The sequence below is a fragment of the Cloeon dipterum genome, chromosome X, assembly GCF_949628265.1.
Source record: "Cloeon dipterum chromosome X, ieCloDipt1.1, whole genome shotgun sequence".
Lineage (NCBI taxonomy): Eukaryota > Metazoa > Arthropoda > Insecta > Ephemeroptera > Baetidae > Cloeon > Cloeon dipterum.
This window is the reverse complement of record NC_088790.1, coordinates 32,968,387-32,995,552: the sequence shown is the minus strand read 5'-3', so window position 1 is coordinate 32,995,552 and position 27,166 is coordinate 32,968,387. Positions and strand designations below refer to the sequence as shown.

Genomic DNA, 27,166 nt, shown 5'->3' with positions numbered 1-27,166 from the left:
TTTTTCATTTTTTAAATAACCATCGTGACTTATTGGGCAATTTACCACAGCCTTAAATTTATGATTAAGAATTATCACTCATCATTTTTCGCCAGCGACTTTGTATAAAAATGTAGCACAAGTTGAAGGTTGAAGGAGAAGCTATAGTAATTGAAACAAAGCGACAGATTTCTTATGTACACTACGTATGTTTATTTGTATCATTCATGCGTATACAGATCTCTTATACAACATTTGTCATTCATTTTGCGGAGGAAATAGAGCGATTCGTTTCGTTGGCTGGTGGCGTGGCGTGGCGTGGAGCGACGGCTCGGCTCGGCTCGGCCGAGAGAGCGGGTACAGCGGGTGAGCTCGCTCAACAAACAACAACGCAAAGCCGGTTCAACAAGGAAATTGCGTCTCGTCCCGGCGCCGCCCGCCCTAATTATTAGATGCACTGACGCGCGAAGTAATACGATAATTAATTAATTAATGAATTAATTATTAAATGAATGTTTCGTGTGTATGGCAAAAGTGTCAGCGGCGCGCGTCAGTCTTTTTTGATTCACGAAGGAGGCCCTTCCCGATCGACCTTGATATTCGTGCGTTTACTCAAGTCCAGTAGAGCTTTAAGCGATATAAAATATTATTAAATTGAGTTGTTACAATGGAAATAGAGATGAGAGAGACAGAGAGAGCGGTTTGATTGATGCACAGAACTCGACACGAGTCACTCGCGCACTCGGATTAATTTTTGGTTTGTGTGTGTGTGTGTCAAGCAGTCTCGTTGGTGTCTCGCTTGTAAATTTTGGTCAGCGACAGCAGCGGCGCCACCACCCTGTGCTTAAACTCCTCGGCCACCTGTCAAAAAGGAGACTCGTGTCAGTCAGAGGTCAAGTTTGGTGTCGGGTCGGGAAAGGCCGCGGCTCCATTTTCGCCTTTTATTTTATTTTGTTATATTGGAGGAAACTGTATGACGAATGACGGGTTAAAACGGTCAAAACACCCAGGAGGACAATCGAAAACGGGATGTTGAGCAAAAATTATGAATGTATGGCAATTAAGTTAAACGGCGGCGCCTCCCGCCAGATGCTCGTGGTAACTGTAGCTATGGCGAGAGGCGGCGGCTCTTTAAAGGTAACAACAGCAACGCTTATGTGATACGCGATTCCTACGCGGGAAAGCAACTCGGCTCGTCCCTAACAATAAATATAGATAGCGGTAAAACTAAAATGAAGCGATGATGGCATTATTTAAAGGTGAGGGGCGAGAGGAAGGCTGCTTCATTTTTTCTTTTTTTTTATTTGCCGACGAAGGAGTAGCTGTCGAAGCCGGTGGCGCCGAAGCCGGACGGCAGATCGGCGCCGCTACTCACTATCGCGGGGCCCGTGTGCTCGGACACGGTGGAGGCGGCGTGCACCAGGTTGCTCGTGCCCGGGAACTCGGCCCACTTGCTGAAGTCCATCGAGGGCAGCACGGCGCTGCGGCACGGCACGCGCGGATTGCTGCAGCAGAAAAAGGTGTCAGGTCACGCTGGCCACGATTATAAATGAAAGAAAAAGGCTTACATCTCGTGGTCGGGCAGCACCATCGGGTACACCTGGATGTTGTCGATCAGGTCAGTGTTGTCGCAGATCAGACGCGCCAGACGGGTTTTCCTGATTTCCTGCAGTTGCTCTGAAAGTTCGCCAGGTTATACAAAAAGTATATTGATAAGTGGCAATGATTTACCAGGAGTGAAGGACGAGGGCTGGTTGGGCAGTTCGAACCAGAAACGGTCGCCGCGACGCGAGTAGCTGAACTGCGTGGCGATGATGCAGGCGAACGTGGGGCCGACCATGCTGCCGGGCAGAGGACGCTCGGACACGCCGCCGGACCACAGGTCCACGTCGGCGGGCGACTCGTAGATGCTCGAGTAGCGCGCGATCGTCTCGTTGCTCATCGAGCCGAACAGCTCTTCGAAAGAGTCGGCGCCGGGCAGTCCGCAGAATTTCCTGTGTCGCAAAATAATTAATACTCTCCAAAATTATTACGTTTGCTCGTCGCACCTGAACTCCATATAGCCGGGGAGACCGAATTCGCGACCGCGCTGCATGTTGAACGAGGCCAAGTCCATGCCGAACTTCTGTCCGGGCTTCTTGAACAGCATGTTGGTCACCTCCTGGGTGACGGAGTCGTCCATGGCCTGCGCCACCTGGTTCATCAGACCCATGAAGTACTCGTCGAGCACGCCGGCGCGGTACAGATCGTACGGCTGACGGATCAGGTCGGACAGACGCTTGGACGCTGCGGAGCAAAAATGGTTAATATCACAAATGGACACTTCTTATATGTCGGTGAATTTTACCAATGAATTTGTGCGCCTTGCTCCATCTTTCCACGGCGGTGGGCAGCAGCGAGTGTCCGAATCGGAAGGCGGCGGCGGCGAAGGCGTCGATGACGTTGGGGTTGACGTTGGTGTCGTATCCGTCCCAGTAGCCCTCCTTCTCGAGCAGCAGGCCGAACTTCTCCATCACCTCCTTGCCGAGGATGATGGGCAGGAACTCGTTGTAGGTGATGTGCTGGATGGTGGCGATGGTGATGCGGCGCGCCTCCTGGAACACGGTTTCGTCGTCCCAGTGCGGGTTGACCTGCCCGAGACCCTGCGCGATGCGGTTGTGCTCGCGGGCCAGCAGGGTGTGCATGCAGGTCAGCACCAGCTGTTCGTTGACGCGGATCTCGCCGGCCTCGAAGCAGTACATGGACTTGTTGGGCCTCAGACAACCCTCGTCGGGGATGTCCAGCTTGAGCGGCAGCAGGTCCTTGAGGCCGTACTCGCTGAAGACGGGGTTCATGCGCAGCAGGCCGCCGTAGCCGGCGCGCAGGCTGCGCGTGAAGTGCTCGGTGACGCCGTAGACGGTGTTGCCGTCCAGCACGCCGGTCAGCGTGTTGTACGGCGTGCGGGAGCCCAGACGGCAGCCGGGCCGCACGGCCACGAAGCCGCGCACGAAGTCCTGGCACTTGACCTTGTAGTGGCCGTAGAAGTAGTCGTTGCTCGGGATTTCGATCTCGAGGCAGTAGGGGTTCTTGAGATGCGGAGGACGGTGGCAGCACTCTTCAGGCTCGTTCCTGTTCAGCGGGTCTGAAAGTTCGGGTTAGATCATTTTGACTCGGTTATCGCGCCCGAAATTACTCACCGAGGGGTGTGGCGGTGAGGGTGTAGTCGTGGTCCATGAACTGTCCCCAGGCGACGACCATGACGGTGCCGGCGTGGTCGTGGAAGCCCTCGTCGGGGTGGACGGTGCGCGAGACGATGCGGGGCAGCGGCAGTTGGCGGCCGGTGACGGAGATGCGCGGCGCCGAGATGCCGTCGGCGAACAGCGGCCCGATCAGCCGCGTGAACGGCGTCATGGTGGCGCCCCAGGTCGGGTGCTGCAGGTTGGTGCACAGGCCGTCGTAGCGGCGGTACTTGCCCGCGCGGCACTCGACATTGGCCAGGAAGGGCGGACACACCTCGCGGATCAGCGTCTTCGACGTGTCGATCAGAGGAAGGCCGTTCTCGATGTCTTCGTAGCTCAGACCGTACCTTAAATAAAAATGGTTTTATTTATTTCGCATTGTCCTGGCAATGGATCAAAATTTCTTACGTCTTGGCCAGGGTGATGGAAATGTCGAGCAGCAGCTCTCCAACCGTGGCGATGTCCTCGGTGCGCCAGTCTCCGCTCTTGGGCTGAGACACGGCTGCAAATTTCGAATCGAGTATTAGAAAATCTCGAGTCTCACAGTGGCGCATTAAAAAAATGTTCCCATACATTCAACATTCTAAAGTTATTGTTCGGCTAATTAGTGAGAAGTGATTTGTTGTGTGTTTCACGCACCGATTCTCTTTCTGGACTGGATGTAAGCCTGGTTGACCGCGTCGTAGGTGATGCAAGTGTGGCGTCCCTCGTAACCGCTGAAATCACAAATTAGGATCGAATAATCATTCAAATATCTCGTCGAGTTGCATAATTACTCTCGGCGCCGGTGAAACCGTGTTAATTTCTCTCCACTCGAGAAAGTCCGAGCGCAGAATTACGTCAAAAATTGGTCGTTTCCGTTCAGCAATTAGTGCTCTCTTTGTTGCAAATTACTTTCGCGTCCTTGATATTCTCGTCTCGCGTGTGTCAAATTCCGCCACGCTCTTTCGTTATATTAGATTAACAATGAGTGCTTAACGATCGACGCGAGTGAAGCAGTTGCTCTCGTTATGCAAGAAGATGCAATTTGCAATTTTCCAGCGCTCGTCAAGATGAACGAAAAGAAAAAAAAGTTTCGCAAAGCGCGAATATCTAGTGCTGGCCTGGCATTGGCACCGAAAGTCGCCGCAGTTCAAGGCTGCGCCGCCGCCGCCGCCGAATGGAATCATTCCTTTTCTGCTGCAATTGCCAATTGTAAATTGGCTAATCAAACAAACGAATCTGCTTGTTTGTTTGTTTGCACGTGTTAACACTTTCTTTCTTTCGCACGTAATCACGTCCGAAGAGAAACCAATTGCCGAGCGCGTTAATTGCGCGTGTGAAACGAAGCGACTTACAATGTTCCTCGCAGCAGGTTGATGTTGTGGTCGAACACGGAGCTTCTGCCGGGGCCCTCGAGCAGCAGGGCGCACTGCGAAGTCTCGTCGTCGATCGCCACCGGCGTGTACTGCTGCAGCGCCGAGCACGCGGCCACGAGCGCCAGCACGGCGCCCAATTGGCCTCTGAAACACAAATCAAAACAAACGTCAGTGATTTTTGCAGCTACGTTGATTTCAAAAATCCTTTTTTGTTTTTCTCGCCAGAAGAGGATTGAAATTTAACGTGACAGGCCGCTTTTAAGTCAGGGTGGAATATTCTAAGATTTCACCATTAAAATCAGTTAATCAACGATTACGCATGCGTGTATTTGTTTATTTGTTTATTCTCACACTTGGTCAAAAATACATTCATGTTATTAAAAAGTCGTCAGATTTACATAAAACATGTGAGAAAAGGCAGAATACCTGGCAAACTTTTTAATAACATGTATTACCTCGCTAGTTTCCACCCATAGATTACAATTTTTATTGAGGCAAGCGACAAGTTTGAATCGGCTTTATTTGAGTTATGGTGGAAATGTGCAAAGCGGATTTATAGATGGAGGAAACGTGTCGCAAGGCACGAGAGAGATTTGCTCGAGTGCGCCTCAAGCTGCGAATGGAGCAATCTCCCGGTGGCTGCTGGCTTCTTGTATTCGTTACACAAATGTTAGATCCATATTTCCAGCGCTGCATCTCGTTACATAAGCGCTGACTGAGCATAAACACACACATTCATGCTTGTCGAGGGAGTGAGATGGAATGGGAGTGAAAGTATTGAACGCGATCTCTCGCGTGGCCTTGCTCTCGCCTCCCGCAGCCCATTTTGCTCGCTAATTAACAAATTAATCAGCCCGAAATTCCGTCGCCGCCGACCAGACGCTTTTATCGCCGATGAAACTGACACCTTGCCCGCCGGCAAATCGATTTAGACAACAATGTGTGTTCGTGTTGCGTCGTGCCACGCCACTCACCTTTGTTTTGTTCGAAACTACTCCTGCCGTCACATTTTTGTTTGTTTGCATTTTGATATGTACTAACAAATTAATCACCTAAAAAGCTTAGGGTCTGTTTTCATCCTCATAATTTAAGTTAACACTTTTTCATGTTGTTTTTAATCGAATTAAATTGTTGTGCTATATATATCAAGCCTGACAAAGAGACGCACAAATTATTTAAAATAATTATTTTTTTATCAAAATCAGACTAGTTCAAATGTTGAAATTTTCCCTTTCGGCGCATGCGTGGGATTTTCCATGAACCATGACGCATGCGCACCACGCCTTTTGCAGTTCTCCGCGTCGACTTGGGCAAAGAATGCGAATAAAGAAGACACCCACTCGAAAACAAAGTGAAATTGAATTCGCGCGGCAACGACTTTCTTTCATAACTGAAATTGGCGTTGTACGCGCACGTGCCGCGCTTAATATTCCAAGCAGAGCGCGCGTCTTAAATGCATTATATAATTTTGCGAGAGCGAAAAGGCTTTTTGCAGCCGCCGCGGCCGCCGCGCGAGTGCTCCAAATAAATCCGGCTGGCGTAACACACGTATGATATTTGCACAACGTGCGCGCCTAATGGCCCCTGCTCCGTCAGCCAGTCAGTCAGTCAAAGAGTTGCTCAAACGCGTCTGCTTTTTCTGCCCATCCTCGCGCCGCTTGCACCTCGCACAATCGTGTTTTCGGAACACTTTCGATTTGCTCGCGTGCTGCCAAATCAAAATTCCTCGCTTCGACCTTTAAAGCTTTAACCTGAATATATGCTTTGATTTTTTTAATTACCATTTTTTCAGCTCCTTGTTTCAGCACTTTGTTTAGTCGATTTTTAACAAAGACGTGTCTTTTTGTGCCGCTCATTGAGATCTCCGCCGCCGCTACTCTCGAGCTGCACAAAAAAAACGTGAATTCTCTCCGCTGATTGTCCTGATTGTCGGTGGAACCCCGGTGGCTGCCTTTCGGTTTCGCTGTCATCTTCCTTTGGTTGCGAAACTGATTTATTTGAGCGACATGCTGCACCTGCCTCACATCTCTCGTAGTTAGTTATGGTTGGGTACTTTCTAAGAAGAAATTCCTGACTTTAAATCGAGAGCATACAATGTAGTGTGTACTCAAATTCACAATTAACGAGTTAATTCTATTGTAGCCGCGCATTCCTGAGCGCACGGTTAATTAAATTAATGGAGCTGTCAAGTGCTTTGGCGGCACTCATTGATTCACACTTACTTACTACTAGAGATAAAAAGTGCGTTTGTGTTGTGCGAGAATGTGTAACGCCGCCGCCGTAGGTGAAAATGTAAATACACGCTCGCTCGCTCGCTCGTTCGCGTTGTACCGACACTCTGTCTTTCAATGTGGAGTACGCGCGCGCGGTGCTGTGAATTGTGAAAGAGCCGACATGCACGTAGAGTAGAGTACATAGACCAAGCAAGGGTTTGGCTCGCTCAAAAGCGACCTTTCTAATTTTATGCAGACACTGAACCCTGTCAGGCGACATTCGTCTCTTTGCCACAAAACCGCTTCGTGTCTTGCTCTTGCTTTCTCGGCCATTCATGCGCCAAAACCCGCAAACCGACTCAATATTTTAATTTCTTCTCTTATCGAGCACGAGAGTGGTGAAAATGATAGTAAAATTTAACCGTCGGTGTGGGTGTGACGTCACTGCATTAAAGAAATGAAATAACAATTTGAGCTCGGCAATTGCTCATTCAATAATACGAGCTAAATTTTACGACCAGAAAGGCCCTCCTGCGCTGACGTAATTTCCCATTCTCAAATACATTTTTTTTACCGCTGCTCAAATTAAATTTTAAATTAATTATAAATAGCATTTTGAACCGCAGTTTTTTTCTCGATAGAGGCACTTTCAAAGTATCAATTCGCGTTTGCAAAATTCCCACGGTACAAAGCGAAGCCACGATCAACATGTATTGTGTTCGCCTGCCAGCCATCCACCCACTCGCTCGTCGAACACACTCGGCGATAAATCCGAGACGGGTGCATGTGTGTATAAATGGCAGAGCGACAATCCAGGAAGTGGGCCGCGCGCCGAGGTGAGAAATAAAATGTGACCCGAGAAAGCGATCAGGTCCATTATCGCGTACAGTACGAGCTTTTTAGTCTTGAGCAAGACTGCCTGCTGCTCCAAAACTGTCAGTTCTCTGCGGATGATTCAGGAAATTTAAATTTGAACAGCGACTCCCACACGAGAGGCTGCGAGCGCGTTAATCATCTGTCTCTCTTTTCAATTGCTCGCTTTTAGAAAGTAAACGCGCTTTTTATTCACTGCCAACGGGAGTTATATATCATTTCTATATTCTTTTTAAAGTAAAATACAAGCTGTCCCCAATAATCGAGCAAATTTGCATTTTAACACCTCGCCTAATAAAAACAAGAAGTGTCGTAATTGACGGAATCCAGTTTGGTTTACAGCATCTCTCCTTCTCTCGGCGGCGTGTCTCGGCGGTAGCAATTATTATCGAGTGGAAATTGGGTTTGTTTTATTGCGGTCTTTTTGCCCCTCTCACCTTGCCATAAAACGGAAACCTTGCTCTTTGCACCCGCGCACAGACCGCGCGCGAGGGACGCTTCTAAATGTCAGCTTTTTCGCACTTGCACGCGGTGAAAGAAATTTTTTCGCGGTTTCCAAGCAGACGTGGAAGGCCGGGATTTGAGCAAAAAAAAAACTTCAATATCGACAAGAACATTCAAGGTGCAGGCTCTCTTGGAGAAAATAATTGATTTTTACTGTCGGCAATTACTTTTTATTTCACCCTGTGCAGCGAAAAAATGCGATTCTTTCTCCGATCCAAGGCTGCTAAAGCGCGCTGAATTTATTTGTGCCAATTTGCACAATCCGTCCGGCGTTTGTCTGCACTCATTGTTGCGCCGACGAAAGAAAGAAAGAAAGAAAGAAAATAGTGTGTGTAATTCAAGGCAGCAGCTCACGCCAGCTCTCGGCTGTTAGACAGCAGATTAGATAGATGGTCCAGATAAGCAGACAATGGCTTTTGCACTGCGCGGCTGCCGGATTATATTCCATCGGGCCAGGAAGAATATAAAATAAAATAAATGAAAGAAAGAAAGAAAGGAAGGCGTTGCGGAACCTTTCCGCCGCCGAGCAGCCAGCACGCGGCCAATGCATAAATTTCGGACAGCCGTCGCTCTTGAATGACGTCTCTATTAGCCCAAATCCCTCGCTCAATCTTCCTTAATGCCATTCCAGCGCACGGATAAACTTCAATTTGGATCAAAATCGTAATAATACATCAGCCGAAATCAAAATTTTCAACGGTGATTAATTGTTTTCATTTTTTCCGATTATTTTTTTCTCAATTAAATCAAAATGTTTTGCGTTTTGATTTTTTCCTTTAATCATGAATCAAAACTTTATTTTGCAACGCCCAAACAAATTAGAATCGAATGACCTACATTTTTTGTTTTATTTTAAACTCTGAATAGCCAGTTAGTAAAAGGTCGTTTATCATCTTGTCAATACCAAATGCTGATCGAGATTTTTTCACGAGGAAGAAAAGGAGCGGCGAGCTTGCGATGTTGGAGGCCAAATGCACTTTTCAATTGGCGCATGCCACGATAATTAATGTGGTTGTAAAAAGAGCGGAACTCGCGCCGGATCGTCCGCGTCACGACATTCGGCCAGGGTTGCAACTCCACCCTTGCAGGTGACAGGCGAGTCACCTTGGCGCGAGTAAAAAACAAAACTCGTTACACATCCGTCTCGAAGCGCCGCTTGACGCGCGCGCCGTGGAAAGGACGAACGATTAAACGCTCGTTTCGACATTAATCATTAGACTCTATTGTAGTCGCGACGTCGCGAGATGATTGAGCAGGGCGTTTGGGAAATAACGCGCCGCAGATTACGATCCGCGCCACTTACGAAATCATAACACTTTTTCCTAATTGACCTTTTACACAGCTCTATTTTCAAATTGCTCTTATCTATCTCGTTTCCATTGCTGCTTTTGAGGAAAGAATTGCGGCCGTGACACGCCACGCGCATTGTTCGCATACACTCGAGCCTATTTTCAATTTGGCATTCTCTCTGCTCGCGCTTATCACCGTTCGGCGATCTAAATTGGCGTCTACGGAGTCAATCGATCAGTCAATGGGCGTATTGCAACCTTGACTGCATGCACTTTCTACACATTTTTCACGTGTGCGTTCGCAGTAATTCGACCGACCGACTGATCGACCGACGGATACTATTTGTTTGTTTTTTTACTGATTTATACCTAATGAGCACACATAAAAACGGATTTCAAAATCCACCTGCGCCTCATTCGTGAGCCGGCTCTCAAAATATTCAACAATATTTTTTTTTTCATTAAATTAGGCAAGAACTGCTGGAACTTTGATTGTTTGTTGACAGAGATCGATGTGGACACTGGAAATTGCCGCTCGAGGGCGTTATTGACGATGCGAAATATTTGCAAGAGCGCAGCGACAACATCGAAATGCTGGGCTTTCACTTTTAATTTCGGACGCAGGTTAAAAATTGGTCAATTATCAGCGCCGCGGGCAGCGCATAGAAAGCGCGGCTCTTTTCCGATCGCGCGACACGCAGAAAAAATGGTCGGTCGGAAGCGATCCGACCTGGCAGGGCAGGGCAGGCCTGGCCAGGCCAGCCTTGCGTCACCGACCTTGGACGCCTTTCTCAAAGGTCCGAATCCGGATTTGCTCACAATAACCAGAAGATCGCGTTTCAAAAAAGCCAGAGTACCGGTTCAACTCGACTGCACAGATGATTTAGTAGAGCACACCACACGCATTTCGGTTCTTCTTTAATCAGTGACAGTGGCAGTCGCGAGCAGGATGTGCGGGCTCGCACTTTCCTCAATAAATCACACTTCGGCCTCCGCCAAATTCCATTTTAATTGGCCAAAATTATTCACAGCCTCGACGTTTTTCACTTTTAAACAGGACAACAATTAACAACATTTCCCTCCTATTGAAACACATTTTTTCCCGCTATTTTGTTCTTTTAACACGGCAATTTTGTACTAATTGCTGTCCCTTTGTTGTCGTTCCATTGAGACATTTAAAACTTTCCTCTGCATATTAAATTGCCAGAATTGTGACTGGAATATAAATGCTTTGAGGATGAGCGAGAAAGTTATTTGCACTAGATGCGCTGAACGCGTCCGTGTTATGCAAATTAGCGAGAGAATGTGCGCCTTTTTCACGGTGACTGGCAAAAAGTGTGATTTGTTCTCATGCTAATTAACCCCACTTGCACGCTTTTCGCAGCCAAATAGTTTCTATGCTTCTGTACCGAGGTGCCGAGGGGCAAACGGCAGCCAAAAGCCCGAGGAAAGCGAGCGAGCGAGCGACAGGTGCGCGCGCGTGTCGCATGGCACTCTTCCCATTTCAAGGTGAAATTCAATTTTGGTTACATAAAGACGCGGATGAAAGAAAGCTTTTTGTTTCGGAGACACAGAGAGAGAATGGATCGGTCCTTTTACAACAATGGCATTAAAAATTTGACGAGCGAGAGCAGCAGGCTGCCTTCCTTTTATTATTATTTATTTATTTGCGCCGCCGCGCAGCTGATGATGAGCACTTCACTCTTCGTGTTTCGTGTCAAAAGTGCGAGAAAGTTGCTTCGAATCTTGGCCGCTTCAATGTAATAAGGACGAGACATCCTCTCTCGCCTGCCTGCCTCACGAGCAGAGCAGAGAGAGAGAGAGAGAGAGAGCACAATAATTATACTCCGCGTCTCGTCTCGTCGCAGCGCAAACGTGGAACGAACGGGTTCGTGCACATTTTTCCTCCTGTCTACCAAGCCGAGACCGCCAAAATTAAAACACACTCTCGATCCGCAAATTGCTGAGAAAGGAGCAAACGTCAATATTTATTGCGAAGGTGTATTTTAGTCACATTGTCAACGCCGCAATAAAATAAAAACGCCAACTTATTGATTGTTGCCCGTTTGTGCGTGGGAACAAAAGATACATATAGGAATATATTAATAAGCGTGGAATATTGCGATGCAGCTGCAGAGCACTTTCACATGCATCTGCGTCTCCGCATTAGCCGCGGCTAATTGAACGTTTGCTGCATGTGTGTGTGTGTGCTACTGCTTTGCCACAAAGATTAGATTTTTTGCCCGCGCTGCAGGCAGATTAACAGCACACGGTTGAACCGCGGCAATAAATCTCGCGTTTAGAAAGGATTTGCCGTCAGCTCTCGGCTCTCGGCGGACACAAATGGAAAGAAAAATGAGAACAAAATGAGCTGAGAACTGTGAGAAATCAAAGTGAGGCTGGAAAACGCCGGCCACGTGCTCGGCTGACTCATTCGCTCGAGACGGCAAACGGGAAATAACGATCGAGAAAATTGTCAACCCCTGCGTTTTGAGATTGATTTTCTCGAATCGAAATCTATTTCTATTTGCATAATGCAATTCTGTCAGTTTCTAACTGGTTTGAACTTCTCATCCTCGTGTCGGTTGGAGAAACTCAGTCAGCGGTGCCGAGTTTCTTCTTTTCCGCCGCCAGCCTGCAGCTAATTCAGTAGTATTTTCATTTCTGACTTTTTTCCGCTTTTCGCGTGTTTGTGTGTTCTGTGCGGCCGTTGGTTGGCCTCTCGTCTTTCCCGCTCGCTCATAAAATAATGATGTGGATAATACCTGGCTCGTCATTAATAGCAGAGAGGTGAAAGTACAGTTGGAGGCACGATAACTGGGTCACCCGCGCGCGCGAGCCGAGAATTGTGCCCAGGCCGATCCGACCGGCTCTGCGCGCGTTGCCCCAAAGCTGACCTCAATGCCGACTTGCGAGCAAGTCCCGCCAAGCCGAAAATTTTCCCGTTTCAAACCCACTCCGGTCAAAAACATTTTTTTATATTTATTTTCTTGTAATGTTTGCACTGTTAAAACATAATATTGTTCGATTCAGAGCGTGCAAGGAATGGGCGGCCGGCGAAACGCGTAACGAACGACGAGCGAGTTCAGAGACCTGAACGACCGACCGACCGACCGAGCGCCAATTTGAGCCGATAATGATAAAGACGCCCGCCAATTTGACCGCCACCGAAACCGAGCAAACGATCCGCGCAATGATTACGCCTGCTAACGCTAACGTCGCATTCTTGCCCTCAAAAGGCCGAATAAATTAAACTAAATTTATAAAAATAAAACTTTAAACCCAAAAAAGCTGTCAAATTTTATAAATTTTGCTAGACTTTAATTTTAAAGTAAAATGTGAATTGGTTGAAAAATAAAATGAGACTGACCTAAAGATCATGTTTGCAGTCTGGACTGTGGGCGGTCGGGGGCTGCGTGGGTGGACGTTGACGTGGACGTGGACGTGGACACTGTCTGTTTTGTCTCACGCACGGACACTGTGTGCCTGCGTGCGACCGGAGTTGCTGGCTGGCTGCGCGTTCGGAGCCACTGAAGCACGCTCGAGCACTGCCGTCGATGGTCTACTTACATTAGTTGCCTGCGCCAGCTTTCGTTTCGCTCGCAGACCAAAGAGAGGGGTTTCTCTCTCTCTTTCTCTCTCTTGATCGCTCGCTCTTTGGTGGGGCTCGCTCACATTGTCAACCAACACTCCCGCGATTATCACTTAATTATGTAATTTCGACTCAATTCTCGAGCGCAGCCAATCTAGGTGCAAAAATCCCAGCGACAAAAGTGGGGTTTAATCACGAAACGCGATTGCTTTAATTTTAATTAAATTGGAAAAATCGCCTGGTTTCTAATGTAGTAAATAAAATTAGATGACTGTTGAAATTGATTTATAGGCTTCATGGAAAAAGTAGGATTCTGAATTTAATTTTTGGAAAAAGGTTTTGGGACGTCACATTTATTTGTCTTCAGTTAAAAATTAAAATAAAACTACCTCGAGGCTAACACAGCGAATAAAATAAACGCGAATGCAATTAAGAAGATACCATAACTTGTATTCTCACAAAAATCAAATAACTAAAACAAATATTTTTGAATTTTTTAGAAATGCTCGATAGAGACCTTTGAAGAACACGACTTTTTTCCCACCACAATTTTTAATTGATATTTTTTCCTGCGAATTGTGCAAAGCTAGTGAAGTTGAAGAAATTTCGCGAGGCAAGAGGCGAAATAAATGATTTAGCATTGAGAGTGCAGATGCAGAGATGTGTGTCGCACCCTTTGAACCGCGGGCAATAATTTAGCCGCGCAGCCTAATGGAATAATTAATATTTGAATCTCTCTCGACAGTAATTGACGTGTTTTGAAACGTCTAATAAAAAAATCGCACACAAATGAAGTTGTAAATTGAAATTTGCCACGCAGCAATTAGCTCATAAAATGCGAATACGCGAATCTCCTCGCCGCGTGGCCATAAATTTCGTCTATGCACAAAATTGCGTGTCTGACGATCATTTCGGAAAATTCACGCGCTGCATATCATGAATGCTAGATAACAACGCTTGTTAAAAATAATTCCGAGCTGCGGCTGTCACGACAGTGTGCGGTAAATGCTCTTCGGCCCCCGAAAACAGAGAGCCGAAATTTCAAAATTGCGGGTTTCAACTTAAAATATTTCTATCGCACCCACGGCGCTCTGCCAATGCTCAAAATGTTTCTCGTAAAATTCTGCGTTAATTGAGCTGCCCTCCGGGGCTGTGTAAAAAGTAAAAAATCGATTTATTGTTTTCTTAATTTTTCTATGGGCCCGAACGTCCTAGTTCCAACGCGAGACACGTTTTTTCGGCGCCCTTTATTTTACAGCAATTTTCTTTGATTCTCAATTAAATGAATATATAATGGACTAAATAAAGAGTAGAATGTGGCAAGGCTCAATAAAATTTAGAAAAATCATCCCAACTCGTTTTTTTTATTTTGCAACAGGTGAAGTTGAAATGAAACAAACAATTTCCTGCTTTGACAAAAAGTACATGAACAGTGGCGGGTACATTAATTGTGTAATTGGACGAGTGCATCGCTGGCGAGTTGCATAATGTGCCGATCGCGATGCTTTACTCGGATCGTGCGTTTGAAAAGCGATTTAACAGAGCGGAACCGCGAGCGAGCAAGCGCGGCTGCAAAAAATAAATAAATGCATTTCTTAGGCTGGTTCATCTGCTTGGAGAGTGAAACTACTTTTCCTTTTCCTCCATTCGAGATGATCTCACTCAAAAGCTTGTGTGGCAAATCAGTCAGTTTTTTCTGCCTGAAATTCCTGCTGTGAAAAAGCGCAAACTGGTTTGATCGATTTGTTTCTCATTAATAAGCTAGCTTCAATTCATTCTCTCGGGCAATAAAAATTAGCATTCTAATAGATTGCGGTTAAGTGGAAAAGCGTGAGTCTCAGTCGTCGACAGTAAAATCTTTATTGATATAATTGTTATCCTCCCCCTCATTTGCAAACTCGGCTCTCTTAAGAGAAGAAGTCAAGCAACTCTCCAAAAGAATTTAACGGCATCAACAGTGAGTTCATTTCAAGTATTTGTCGTACGTTTCTAATTCTTGGAAAAACCCTTGGGAAATGGCTATTTTTATAATCAGAGAGATTACCAAATAAAAATATTTTTCGTGTTAATTGTTTGATTGGAAGTGAGCGAAAGTGCATTCGTTATTTAATGTAACGCGTGCCATTCAATCCTTTTTACGCGTGACTCAACCGAAGGATCGGAGACGAACATTCGATTCCGAAGCGCAGATCGTTTTTCCCTCGCGCTCGCGCGCGCGACCGATGCTGTGAAAAGGGCTTTTTATTGCTAATATGATTTCCAGAGTTGTCACACAATCGCGTAGTGCACATATTCGTTTGCAATGTTGGCCAACGCGTTCATTAGAAAGGCAAAAGGAGCAGCAATTGGCGAAAAATGGGCGCCAAACCGCGCCCTGCAAGCGAGCCATTCGAGACAATTGTTCATTGTTGCAGAGACGTAAATTAATTTTCAGATTCAGATAACCACGTTCTGCTGTAATTAGAAGAAAAAGGGAATTGGATCTGACCTCGCGCGTATTTTCTTTGTTTTCTGACTGAATTGAGGAATTCATTTTTCTCCGCTCGGAATGTGATTTACGACATGCGCTCATTGTGAGTGCGCCGCGATTTAATTGCGCCGATGAGCAGCGTAATGAGAAAAGAAGGTCATTAGCTGCACAGCGACGATTCGCATTTTTACAATTGAGAGAGAGAAGCGACTAGGTCACCCGGAAAGCAAACGCACGCAACCAGAAGTATGAAATCAAAATAAAATGCAAAGCAGCCTCTTTTGCTGCGCGCTGCTCCCATTTCGCCTGCTCTTCTCCGCTTCTCGGAATAATACACACAAACGCGCGCATCCCCAGGCTATTTCAAAACTGTCAACTCGACTCGATTAGATTTCCTTCTCATGACTTTTCTAGGACTCTTCCTCAATATTTATTAAAAAGCACAAAGTAAATCGCATCAATATTAAAAAAAATCAGCCTCCAATTTGCAGATTGCTTTTCAAAATGCGAGAAAAATGGCTGCGAATGAAAAATCGTGATTTACTTAGCTGCTTTTAGAAACAAATTTAAATTTTCCGTGAGTGTTTGGCCCTCTCTTTACTTCAAAATTTAACTTGCAAACACAGCCAACAGGAAACAGGAAAAATCGCCTGTGCGGTTCACAAATAGCTGAATGTGATAAATTGTAGGCTTGAAAGGAATGCCTTTTTCATAATATTATGCTTGAAAGTTGTCCACAATGACATTTATTGTGTGAATGAAATGAAATTATGACCGCGCGCGCGGAGAGCGGAGAGGAGGAGGAGGAGGAGGAAAAGCAGGGGTGGGACGTGCGCGCGATGCCGCTGTTGTTGCCGAGTGACAGCAGGGCTGATTATGTTTGGTCGATGCCTGCCTGATGGTCAGCAATAAAATAAAGCGCAGCGAAAAAGAGAGAAAGAAAGCAAGCTGGTCAGCATTGCAAGCTCAACTTTCCAATCGTGCTCGCCAATAAAATTGTTGCGAGAGACTTGCTCTTCTCTCCGAATCGAACCGGAGCAGAGTTCGCAGGTCGAAATCGGCGGCGAGCGCGAGAGCAGGACAGGTGTCGCAAATAACGCACCACACAAACTTTGGTTGTAATTTAAGGAGTGCGCGCCGCACATTACGCAACGCGAGGAAAGAGAGAAATCGCTCGCTTGATTAATTATGCACGCGCGCCTCCATTGTTTTGCTCGTGTTGTTGCTCTGCGGCTGTTCGTTATGAAAAATAAACGCGAGACGTGCGCGGAATGGCAGAAAAGAAAAGCAAACTGCTGCATTCACAGCAACCTGGAAAATACAAAAACTTTGCAGACGTTTTCAACTGCGGTCGCAATTACCCTAAAACATTTAACTGTTTTTTTGTGTGCAATGCATCTTCACGTAGCTTAAAAAATGTGTAGAAAGGAAGAGTGTTGGTAATTATGCGTGACACTGACGAGATTTCTGCGATCTTTGGGCCAGTTGTGCGTGCGGCGAAAGGATTTAATTCGTTTCGTCGCGATCTCGGCTGCGCTGAAGGGAAGGGAAAGAAGAAGCTCGCGCACCGCATTCCTGTCCTGCGCGACAAAGGAGTGCTGTGTTGCTGACGCATCCTGAGCACCGAGCAGAGCGACCTGCCAGCAGCCCACCTTTCTCTGTCCGCGCGAAATATCGGCCGGCGTGCACGCGGCCAGCACCTGCGGCGGCCCGAGATGCACCGTTCAGTTTCCTTTTCTTCCTCTGCGCCCTAACCTCGATTCTATTTTTATTTCTTTTCCGCATTAATTATATTTACGCACACGCGGTGCCAAGGGTGAGAAATTATTATTTGCCGTTGAACCTTCGTCACCGGCTGAGCCGAGCGCGCCGCGCGCCGAGAGGTCAAGAAGAAAGTCTCTCTCTCTCTCTCTCATTAGCAGATATATGAATCGAGTGCGCGCATCTCTCCGCTCGTTTCTGATTTTCCGGCTCGCAAGATCCGTTAACTCGCCGCGTCCATCACCGCCTGCAATCATCATTTTTTGCCGCTGGAACGTTGGATGACGCTCGTTATGTCCAATCACTCCAATTTCCCTTCGAAAATTATTTAAATTTTAAACAAGGAAATAACTAAAAAGGGAACGAATCACTTTCAAATACATTTAAGATCGGAATGCAGAATCGTTTTGATAAAAGACTACATTTAATTTCGGGGCTGCTGTCACCCACCGGGGGCTTGATTCACGCGACGCGCAGATATGGCGTCTCGTAGAATAGTTTCAAAACGTGAAATAAATTGGCATGGACAATTTATCATGAAATTAACTTCAGCACAATGAATATTTTTGTTGTTATTTCTTGACTAACAGCTGATTAGCCCAGTAATTGGCGAATCGACCGTTAGATGACACATCAGGCTGATGGATAAATGTAACAAAATACGCGGGAACGAAATTATTAAGTCGGCACGCCTCTTTTTCGACGCTTCTGATTGGCCGACTGGATTGGCTGCCATTATTTCGACGCCATTTTGAATTCTGACCGGCGGGAAAAGCAACACAGATCGCAACCCGGCTCCCGGTGCTGCTTTTCAAAGGGGAGAGGCGCCAGCAGCGCCTCAACTAACGCGGCTCTGCCAAAAGTTGACCTGTTTTCATTTCAATCATATTCGAGTTCTCCTTGAATTGTAATGAAAGGGAAAATACTTAAATAAAGTTAACAAAAAATCACTTGATTAAGGTTTTAAAGTCATGGTAGTTAAATGAAACAGTTAATGTTGTGATTTCTTCTATCTTGAAACCATTTCCAACTGCAGCAACATTCACTGACTCACACTATGTAAAAGCTCGGCAGAGAAGACAATAAAAGCGCGCATCATTTAATTAATTCTGCTAATTCTGGTCGCTCGATCAAGGCAAATTAATTATCCTTTTCTGCTCATTGCTGGGAGAGAGCAAGTTCAAGTTTCGCAATGTTTCGTCCGACGTGTTTTTCTGTTCGTTCGGGGAGCGAGTGGGTGAGTGGGTGGTCGGCGATCGGATTCTTCGGCGGTTGCGTCGCCGGCCGAGAATTCCAGCTGCTCGCGCTCGGTGCGCCGCGCGATTTTCTCGGCGGCTGCACTTTCTTTTCTCTGGCAGCTAGAGCGACCTTGCTCACATTTCAGGGCAGACACATACACACGCTCGGATTTCGACATCCGCCTCACAATCAGCTGGACCTGCGGCAAACGTGGCCTTGGCTTGTCCAACTATTGCGCCATCCACCCCAGCCACCCGCACCCGACATTTTGCATTTTCCCCAAAATCCTTTCCGAAATCTTGATTATTTCTCGCTTCTCCTCGCAGGGCACAAAATTTAAGCCAAAATTAATTTCTCAAAAAGCAAAATTTGTATTTTTTTAAAATGAAATATGAGTAAACTAAAATTTGATGCAGTTTTAAATTTAACTTTGACTTTGCCACCAATTGTTTCCTTATTTTCTAGTAAAGCTTACAACTAGGTGACAAAATAAAACGATAAATGAATTATTGCTTCTCGAGGCGTTTGGAAAATGCAACTTTAAAATAGTTGACGCTTTTACAAATGTGTTAACCTGAGTCCAAGTTGAATTTATTGGCGAATAAAGGAAAGAATAGTCGTTTGAAAGCGTTTATCGTCGACTTTTTATGCGCCGCGACTTGTAGCATAAACTGGATTTGGTTGCTAACGATTCTAGCTGTCGTGCTTTGTAAACTGATCCATTTTTTTCGTCACGCACAGGTTCTTGAACTTCTGCTATTTTTATATATAAGAAAAATAATTCACTTTTAAGCTGCTCTTTCGTGAAATGAGATATTATCGACGACATTCGACTCCCAAATTGCTCTTTTTGGGCGCAAATGTCCACCTCAAATATTTTAATAAGCTCTAAAAAAGTGGAATATTTAACCGCACCTAAGTTTCTCGATTACATTACTTATTTTAAGCAGTTCAAACATTTATTCTCCTTCGGGAAACACAAAGCCGGTCGTTGAAGTCTCTTATTTGAACTGAGCAGAAGAAAGAGAGCGAGATGGATTATTTGTGATTTGCTCGGCTCACGTCACAATGATTCAACAATCGATCGTTTTGAATGGGTTCGGCTGACGTCATGATTCGGATATCTCATTATTTGTTTAATTGCAATGTCGGCCGTTGTGGCCAAGTGAAAGTTCTTCGGTCGCGGCGGGCCTGCTGACACTCCGCCGACACTGACCGACTTGATGCGATAATAAGACGCACTTTTTGCGCGTGACATATCCGCGCTCTGCGCCTCGCCAAACAAAATCTCACGCCCCTCCGAAAATAAATATTTTTATGTCTGTTTTTAAATTAATTTTAATCGTAATAATTGTCACACGAGTAGAAGTGAGAGCGAATAATGGAGCCATTTAAGCAAGAACAGTAGAGTGTTTTAACAAGAAATAAGGAGCGAGAATAGACGGTGAGTTGCAACTCTCGTTAAGAGAACAAGCAATTTCGAGCTTCGTTATAATTAGAATAAACAGAGCCGTTTGTCGGACGACCGAAAAATGAGCCAAGGTGGTGTGGTTTGTTGCCTGTTCTGCAAGTCCGGAATGAATTAAAAAAAATATTGTACTCTTTCATCAGCTTATTATTATCACCGCGCGCGGCGCAATAAAAGAGTGCAAATATAATTTTCCCATAGCAAGCAGCGCCGGCGGGTGAGACGCGATTATTTTAATTTCACCGCCGCCGCCGCCGCTGATCTCGTTCATTCAGCTTTTTTTCCTCTCGTCAGACTTAATGGCTATAGCCGTCGATCGATTTATGTAATATTCGGCGCGCAAACTTTCCTCCAGCTTAGCAGCAGCGGCAGGTGTGCTGGCTTGCGTGTGTGTGTGTTTATGAAATAGAGTCCACAGACAGACACTCGGTGGCCTAATTATGTGCATATACGCGCAGAGCAAAGAAAAAATTGAACGAACGAACGAGATAATATTGGCTATCGTGCATTTGGATGACGTGTGGGCGTCCGCGTTCGTTCTTTCGATGCGATCTCAGCGCCCGCGCTAATTGGACTGCACGAGCTTACAAGTCTCGCCTAAAATCACTTCATTTTTTTTGTTCCCTCTAATTAAAAGACTGGCTGCGTCTCGGGATGCAAGTTTGAATTCCCAGATACAATTAACTGGCTCAAGCTTTAAGCCAAAAAATAAAAGGCGACGCTCTGATTTGCTGCTTCAAATAGAGGGGGGATAGACCGGTGCCAAACCAGCCAATCAGAATACTGTTCTCAAGTCTCGACTAGATTTTTAACGTTTTGTATGTTTAAAGCGTAATTTAAATCTTTGCTTTCAACTCATCTTAAAAAGATTTCTAAAAAGGTAAGCAAAATGCCTTTTTGCCACTAAAAGAAGCCTATGATGAATTGCTGTTTGCTATACCGATGAACGAAAACCGACTGTTTTGTCTCTTTTGCAATTAAAAAAAAATTGGTCTATCGATTTGTCTTCGCAGAGACACTAATTTATTTAAACTGATTTGATTGCGAATTAAAACACGCAAATAAATGAAAGAAAACCGCCAGAAATCTTTGCTTAAAAATCCAGGACGCTGATTGGCTGAAAAGGCTTAAGTACGCGCATGTCAGCAGCTCCCGCCAAATTTACAACAAATAAGTAAGCTGGATGCTAGGCAATCGCGGGAGCTGTTGACTTGCGCGTTACGTGCAGCCAATCAGCGTCGAGGATTGTTCTAGCAAAGAATTCTTGCTCCTTTCTGAGATTTGCGCGTATTTATTTGCATTTAAATCAAATTTTTATGTGTTTCGGCGATGCTGAATCGATGGACCAACTCTTTAGCAGCAATGAGAGACATAACAACCGGGTTTCCGCTCTTCCGTTGCAGAATGGGAAGCGATATACGAATTGTTTTAATTATAGAGAATTATATATTTTCGAATTTGTCAATTCTTAACGAATTAATGCTCAACTAGGAGTAAGCTTTAAGAGTTGACAATTTTTCATTTGCGTTTGAAAAATGAGGACAAATTTGTTTTGACATGAATGTGTCAAATAGAAATGAAATCCGGCTGGCTGCTGGCTGAGCGGTGAAACAATTGCTTCACTCGACCTCAGTGGCTCGTCAAGTGAACAAATTATATCGCCAAGAATTGGAGGTTGTATCGAAGATGCCGATCCGAGAGCCGGATTTCTCACGCCTTCGCCTCTCATCTCAGCTCTCAGCTCTCAGCTGCTGCTGTTACTGCTGTGTGCGCAACAGCAGTTTGCCTGCCATTCACATTGGGACGAGCGGTCGCTCTCTATTGACGCAATTGTTATCGTGCGCCGCGGCTTATTTTACCGAAAATTCGGCTTTGTCCGTCGAACAATATCGGTGCCTGCCGATCAGCCGCCGCGCTTGTGCTTGTTTTCTTATTCCATTGTCGGCGCAGGCGAAAATAGAGATGTAGGCCATCGAATAAATCTACTTCGTGTCAAATGACTCTGCAACACAGATTAAATTCACGTGCGCTGCCCGGCTTTTCGAAACAAACGCGTCAGCTGTGTGCTCTTTGCTTTTTTCGTCCGTAATTAACTTGCTAATTGCACACTCTTCTTAATTGTTAGCCTGCAATTTATTTTTTTATCACTTTGAGAGACGTCGAGAAATTGCAACTCGGCTGCCGGAGAGAAAAAAATGACAGCTGCAGAAGGAGAAAACAAAAACATTTTTAAAATTTGTTAAATAAAAAAACAAATTTTAGTGTGTAATTTTAAAATACGATTAAAATTTTATTCCAAAATGAATTAGTAATTTTCTTTGAATAAGACTTTGAAATCTATTTGTTTAAACATTAAAAAAATACATGTCAGAAGATTACAACTTGGAAAAAAAGTGCTCGTAGTATTGAGCACACGCCACAACGCATTTACAGTCGACAAAATTTAAAGTGCTTCGCGCGGATATGTTTCCTCTGAAGGTGTGGGAATTCGGTGGCAATTAATAAATAAAAAGATTTGGTGCGCGAGTGTCTGCGTGCGTCTATCGGCAGGGCAGCAGTTACACAATTAATTCGTCGGCGCAGCGATAACGCAAGCATCTGGTTATTTTAATTGGCAGCGGTGCTCGCGGGCGAATTCAAAGCCAGCCATTCTGTACAAAAGCGGCTTTAATTGCAGAATTAAGCGTATGCAACGCCGAGCAAATTGCACAAGCTCATTTCTCTCTCACTTTACTCGGTCAGCAGCTTTTCAAATTACGTGAAAAATGCGTTTGGTGCGTGCGCGCCACTCCAATTAGCAGCGGCTTTTTCGGCTCATTGCAATCCTCGATTTCCATAACCTAGGACAAGCGAGCGAGCGTGACAAAACGCACGCAGCTTATGGAATTTCATGCGTGCAATTGCATTATTTATGTTATTTGTTTTATCAAGAGTAGGCGAGAATAAATAGTCGGCACGCCGTGATGAATTATTTATCAAGCATTTCAGCCGTAAATCATACCGTAAGCCAGCTTGACAATTTTTTCATCTCTCCTAATTGTCTAGACTCTGACGAAACATGAGAGCAATTATAGATAAACAGGTTTTTTAAATATAGAGAAAATTCGTCTCGTAGAATAGTTTTGAGTCAAATGTCTTCAGCTTTTCCTCGTTCTCGGAAATAATTTATTGAAGACCGTCTTTGACGAAGATTCCGAGCCGACCAATCGATTCTTGAGAGTCGAATTAGGTTAAATATAAATTTTTTCCGTTACAAAGTACAGCGCCAAAACAATTTGCTTTTTTTCCCGCCAAAACAATTTGAATGTGAGAAGTGCGCATGCGTGAGAGCTGGCTGGATCTGACAAAGAAGTGTTTTCTGCAAGTGCTCAAACCAGCTGTGACGCATGCGCACTTCTCGCATTCATTTGTTTTGGCGGGAAAAAAAAGTTCGCACGTCGCGCTGCACTTTTTTAACGGAAAAAACATCATTTCTGACTATTTCGACCCTCAGGAATCGATTGGTGGGCACAGAAACCTCGTCAGAGACGGTCTTTAAAGCCCAAAATGAATTTTTGCGATGATAAAGAGGGGAGCGAAGAGGCGCTATGATCTTCAGTTTATTTTTCCTTCCCGAGCACCAACTAAGTGAAAAGGCATTGGAGCGAAATGTAAGAAGCGATTAACGTGACTTGTCGGAAAGTGTAACAAATGAGAGATAAAGAAACAATCGTTGACGTAGGCGGTGAGTTGAGATTCAATTGCATTGTCTTGCTCACGAAAGAAAGAAAGAAAGAAAGAAAGAAAGAAAGAAATAAATAAAAAATGGCGATCAAGAGGGTGTTTCGCAATCGGCGTCGCCGCTTTCCATCGGAATCGGAGGGAATAATAGCTGTCATTACAAAGTGCAGTGCACCTCTGCGTAATGCGTTGCAGCGAGAGCCAAATGCAGTCTGGAAACTGCTTTCCATGTATACACTTATATGAAAATATTGGAGCGAGCGGCGCCGGCGGCCACCCCCAGATATTATTGTGATTATTGAAAAGAGACACACAGCTGCTCGCATATGTAAAACGGCTGACCATTGTTGTGCTCTTATTAATTGCCAGTGATCTTTGCAACACTTTGTGATTCATGACTCGCCGCTTTTCGATCGCGCGGTGACCCTCTTTGCGTTGCGCCACCGCAGACGCACAAAAAACGCGGCCCTTTTCGAGTTCATACATTATTAAAGCAGTCGGACGAGTTTTAACTTAATTTCCAATGCCTTTTGCAGGGTGCAATTCGAATTCATCAATTCGAATGATCGCTTTTTGTGCGCATTGCATTGCATTGCATTGCGTTGCATTGCAAGCTCACGACTCACGAATCGCCTGCAGACGCAGAGCTCTGCACCGACTTCACATCTTTTTCCTTCGAATTTTTAATTGCATTCCTTTTAATCAACACGGTCAGGTTTTGATTGTAAAAAGGTTAATCTTGGAGATACTTTATGATTTTTTGCGGTCAATTAAATGTTCTGGGCAATTTCTTGCACATTTTTTCTTCAAAACTTAAATTTAAAATTTAAAATTTTTTCGAGGACGTAAAAGTAAATGAATTTGTTTTTAAATTTACTTCTGAACAAAATGCCTAAGAGATGATTGTGCGCTGTCGATAATTATAATTTCGATAACTTCTTAAAAATAAAAGAATTGGATTACTAACTATATCTTAATATTTCCTCTCTCCTTTCATCCAATTTTTCCTTATAGACAAAGTGAAAAAATGGCTTTCTCAACGAGACGTATGATAGAAATTACCGCTCGGAGCACAGAAAATGCAATTTCCTGCGTGCAGTTGGCTAAGCTCTTTTTACTCTTGACTCGCTGGCTGGCACGCATTAAAAGTTATGGGATCGCTTATTGCAACTCAATGTGCGCGCGCGTTACAATTTACAATTTGCATGTAATGAGAGAAAATATGAAAGAGTTAATTGGCGTTGCACAGCACAAATTGGCCGCTGGACTTTTATCAATTACAATTTGCATGCTGATTTTCGCCCTCGTCGTGATAATAATCGCGCTCATGCCGAGCCAACGCTATAAGCTTCATTTCACTCTCTTTACCGCGCACAAATCTTTCCGCTTGTGTGAAAAATTGTGCCAATTTCGGCCCAAGCGTGATTTCGTGCATGCGAAATTATTCAAGCCGCTCCCACACATGCCAAATTAGCTGCTTTTTTCTTGTAAGCACGATTTCTTTGCACCGAAACGAATCCTCATTCTATTTTTTGACACATTACTCGCATAATTTTTTACACTAATGTTTTTTACTCAAGTGTTTTTAATAACTTTGAAATTTGCGTCAAATAATTTCCATTAAGCGTCTTTTAATGTTTGCTCAAAGTGAGAACAATCTGACGAACAAATGAGATTGGAGCAGCTCTTCCTTCAATATTATTCTCTTCGTGCTGAGAGAAATGCGGCGTTTTAGTCTGCGGGAATGATTGTGGGCACGAGTTGTCACACTTGCGCTTTGCTCGCGTTTTCCTTTCACCCGCCGCGCGCGCGGGCTGGGTAATAATAAATAATGTGGGTGCAGCGGCCGGCCAGCGGCGTGTCGTAATGCCCGCTCATTAATTAGAAACACGAAATGCCCGGAAGACACGAGACAACTCTCTGCCTCCAAATTCCACCTGCGCCTCGATTAATTTTGCTCATTCTGTGCCGGACCTTGCCACACAATCATCGCCAGCGCCGTTCGACACACGCTACACACGTCCCAAATAAATAATTATTTAATAACCGCGTATCGCTCTGATTCGCGATTACATTGTAAATTGATTGATTGACTGCTAATACAATATTTTTTGCTTATGAAAACAGTGAATTTATTACTTTCTTTCAAGGGGAGTTTCCAGTTTCCTCACATTCCTAATAAACTGTTTTATTTATTTTTTTTATTTAATCAGGTGGACACGAAAAGACAGAATTTAAGGAAAACTCCGACAGCTCATCTTCATCCTGTAAATTTTTGTTGTATTTTGTAAATTAAAATAACATAGTCATCAAATTTCGTATTTTTTCTCCCCTTTTCGGTTCTCTTTGACTTTTTATGTTTCGAATTTAGAATTTCGCAACTAGTGTGGACCAGAAGAGCGGCTTGTCGCGTGTTAATTGGGTCCAGCACAGCAGATTACCCGCTGAGATTGAAAAGACTGAGAAAGTTGACAGGGCCGGGCTGCGACTTTGCCCAATTTCGTCACATTTTATTAGCTCTCAATTTCGTTTGCGCGCGCGGCCGGCCGATTTAGCGCGCGCGGTCTCGTCGGTGTTATGTCAAGTCAAAGTCAGAGAGGAAGGAGTGAGTTCGTTGCATCATTCGCATTACGATTTTGGGCCATCAGTCGAATAGGGCGAGCAGAGAAAGTGCTGCTCCAGACCAAATTGAGAAGAAAGAGATGCCACCTGCGTTAGAGCGCCAACCGAGAGAGAGAGAGAGAGAGAGAGAGAGAGAGAGAGAATAAAAAAGAGAAAAAAAATTGGCTGCGGGTCGTTGGCTGTCAATGCCATTTTCTCTCAATTCTCACACCTCCGCGCGCTGCATGCGATGCCGCGCGACCAATTGACCGGATCGAATCCATTCCCTGCTCCATTGCTCGCTCACTCACTCATCCCGATTTAATTTTAAATGTTTGTTTAATATTTAAAAAATGTTATTTTTTAAATTTCACGAGTTGGGAAATAAAATAACTGGACCACATTTTTGAGGCAGCGGCCAAACCTGTTCTGCCGAGTTTGGACAATCGCGTCGAAGGCGCGAACGAAACTTTTTATTTCCGCGTGTCTTTGGTTGAAACAAAATTAATAATCAAGGAAAAAGATTGAAATCTTTTGCTCTGACGAAGCAGAGATTGGGCAAGCGACCGAGTTCCGTCCGCTTCCAACTCGAATATTGACCTAGAAATCGGCTGCAAGTTGAGTGGTCATGACACCAGCAGCCGCTTGCCAAAAGTTGCGAAACACACTGCGAAAAACAAGCGTTTATGCTCTCCGCGTGTGCAAAAAATGTTGTAAAAGAAAAATTAATTTCAATGCATTTTTTTATCTAACAGAATTGTCCGAACTCATTTTCTATAATAAAAAATTAATTCCCAGTGATTTTATAGTGTGCTGCAATGTAAACAGAAACTCGCAGGTGCTTGAAAAAAGAAGGCGTATAAATCAGTGTCCAATATTAT

General features: G+C 44.9%; 1 protein-coding gene across 1 annotated transcript; it reads right to left on the bottom strand.

Moving 5' to 3' along the window:
- Positions 1-168: 168 nt before the first annotated feature.
- Positions 169-12,973, bottom strand: cysu (Curly Su). Its single transcript, XM_065493838.1, has 11 exons — positions 12,805-12,973; positions 4,535-4,699; positions 3,837-3,913; positions 3,606-3,699; positions 3,156-3,544; positions 2,327-3,100; positions 2,028-2,265; positions 1,711-1,973; positions 1,548-1,656; positions 1,355-1,484; positions 169-840 (listed from the first exon to the last, which is right to left on the bottom strand). Exons 1-11 carry the CDS (start codon positions 12,813-12,815, stop codon positions 754-756), a joined length of 2,337 nt encoding a protein of 778 aa, XP_065349910.1. The 5' UTR covers positions 12,816-12,973; the 3' UTR covers positions 169-753.
- Positions 12,974-27,166: the final 14,193 nt, after the last annotated feature.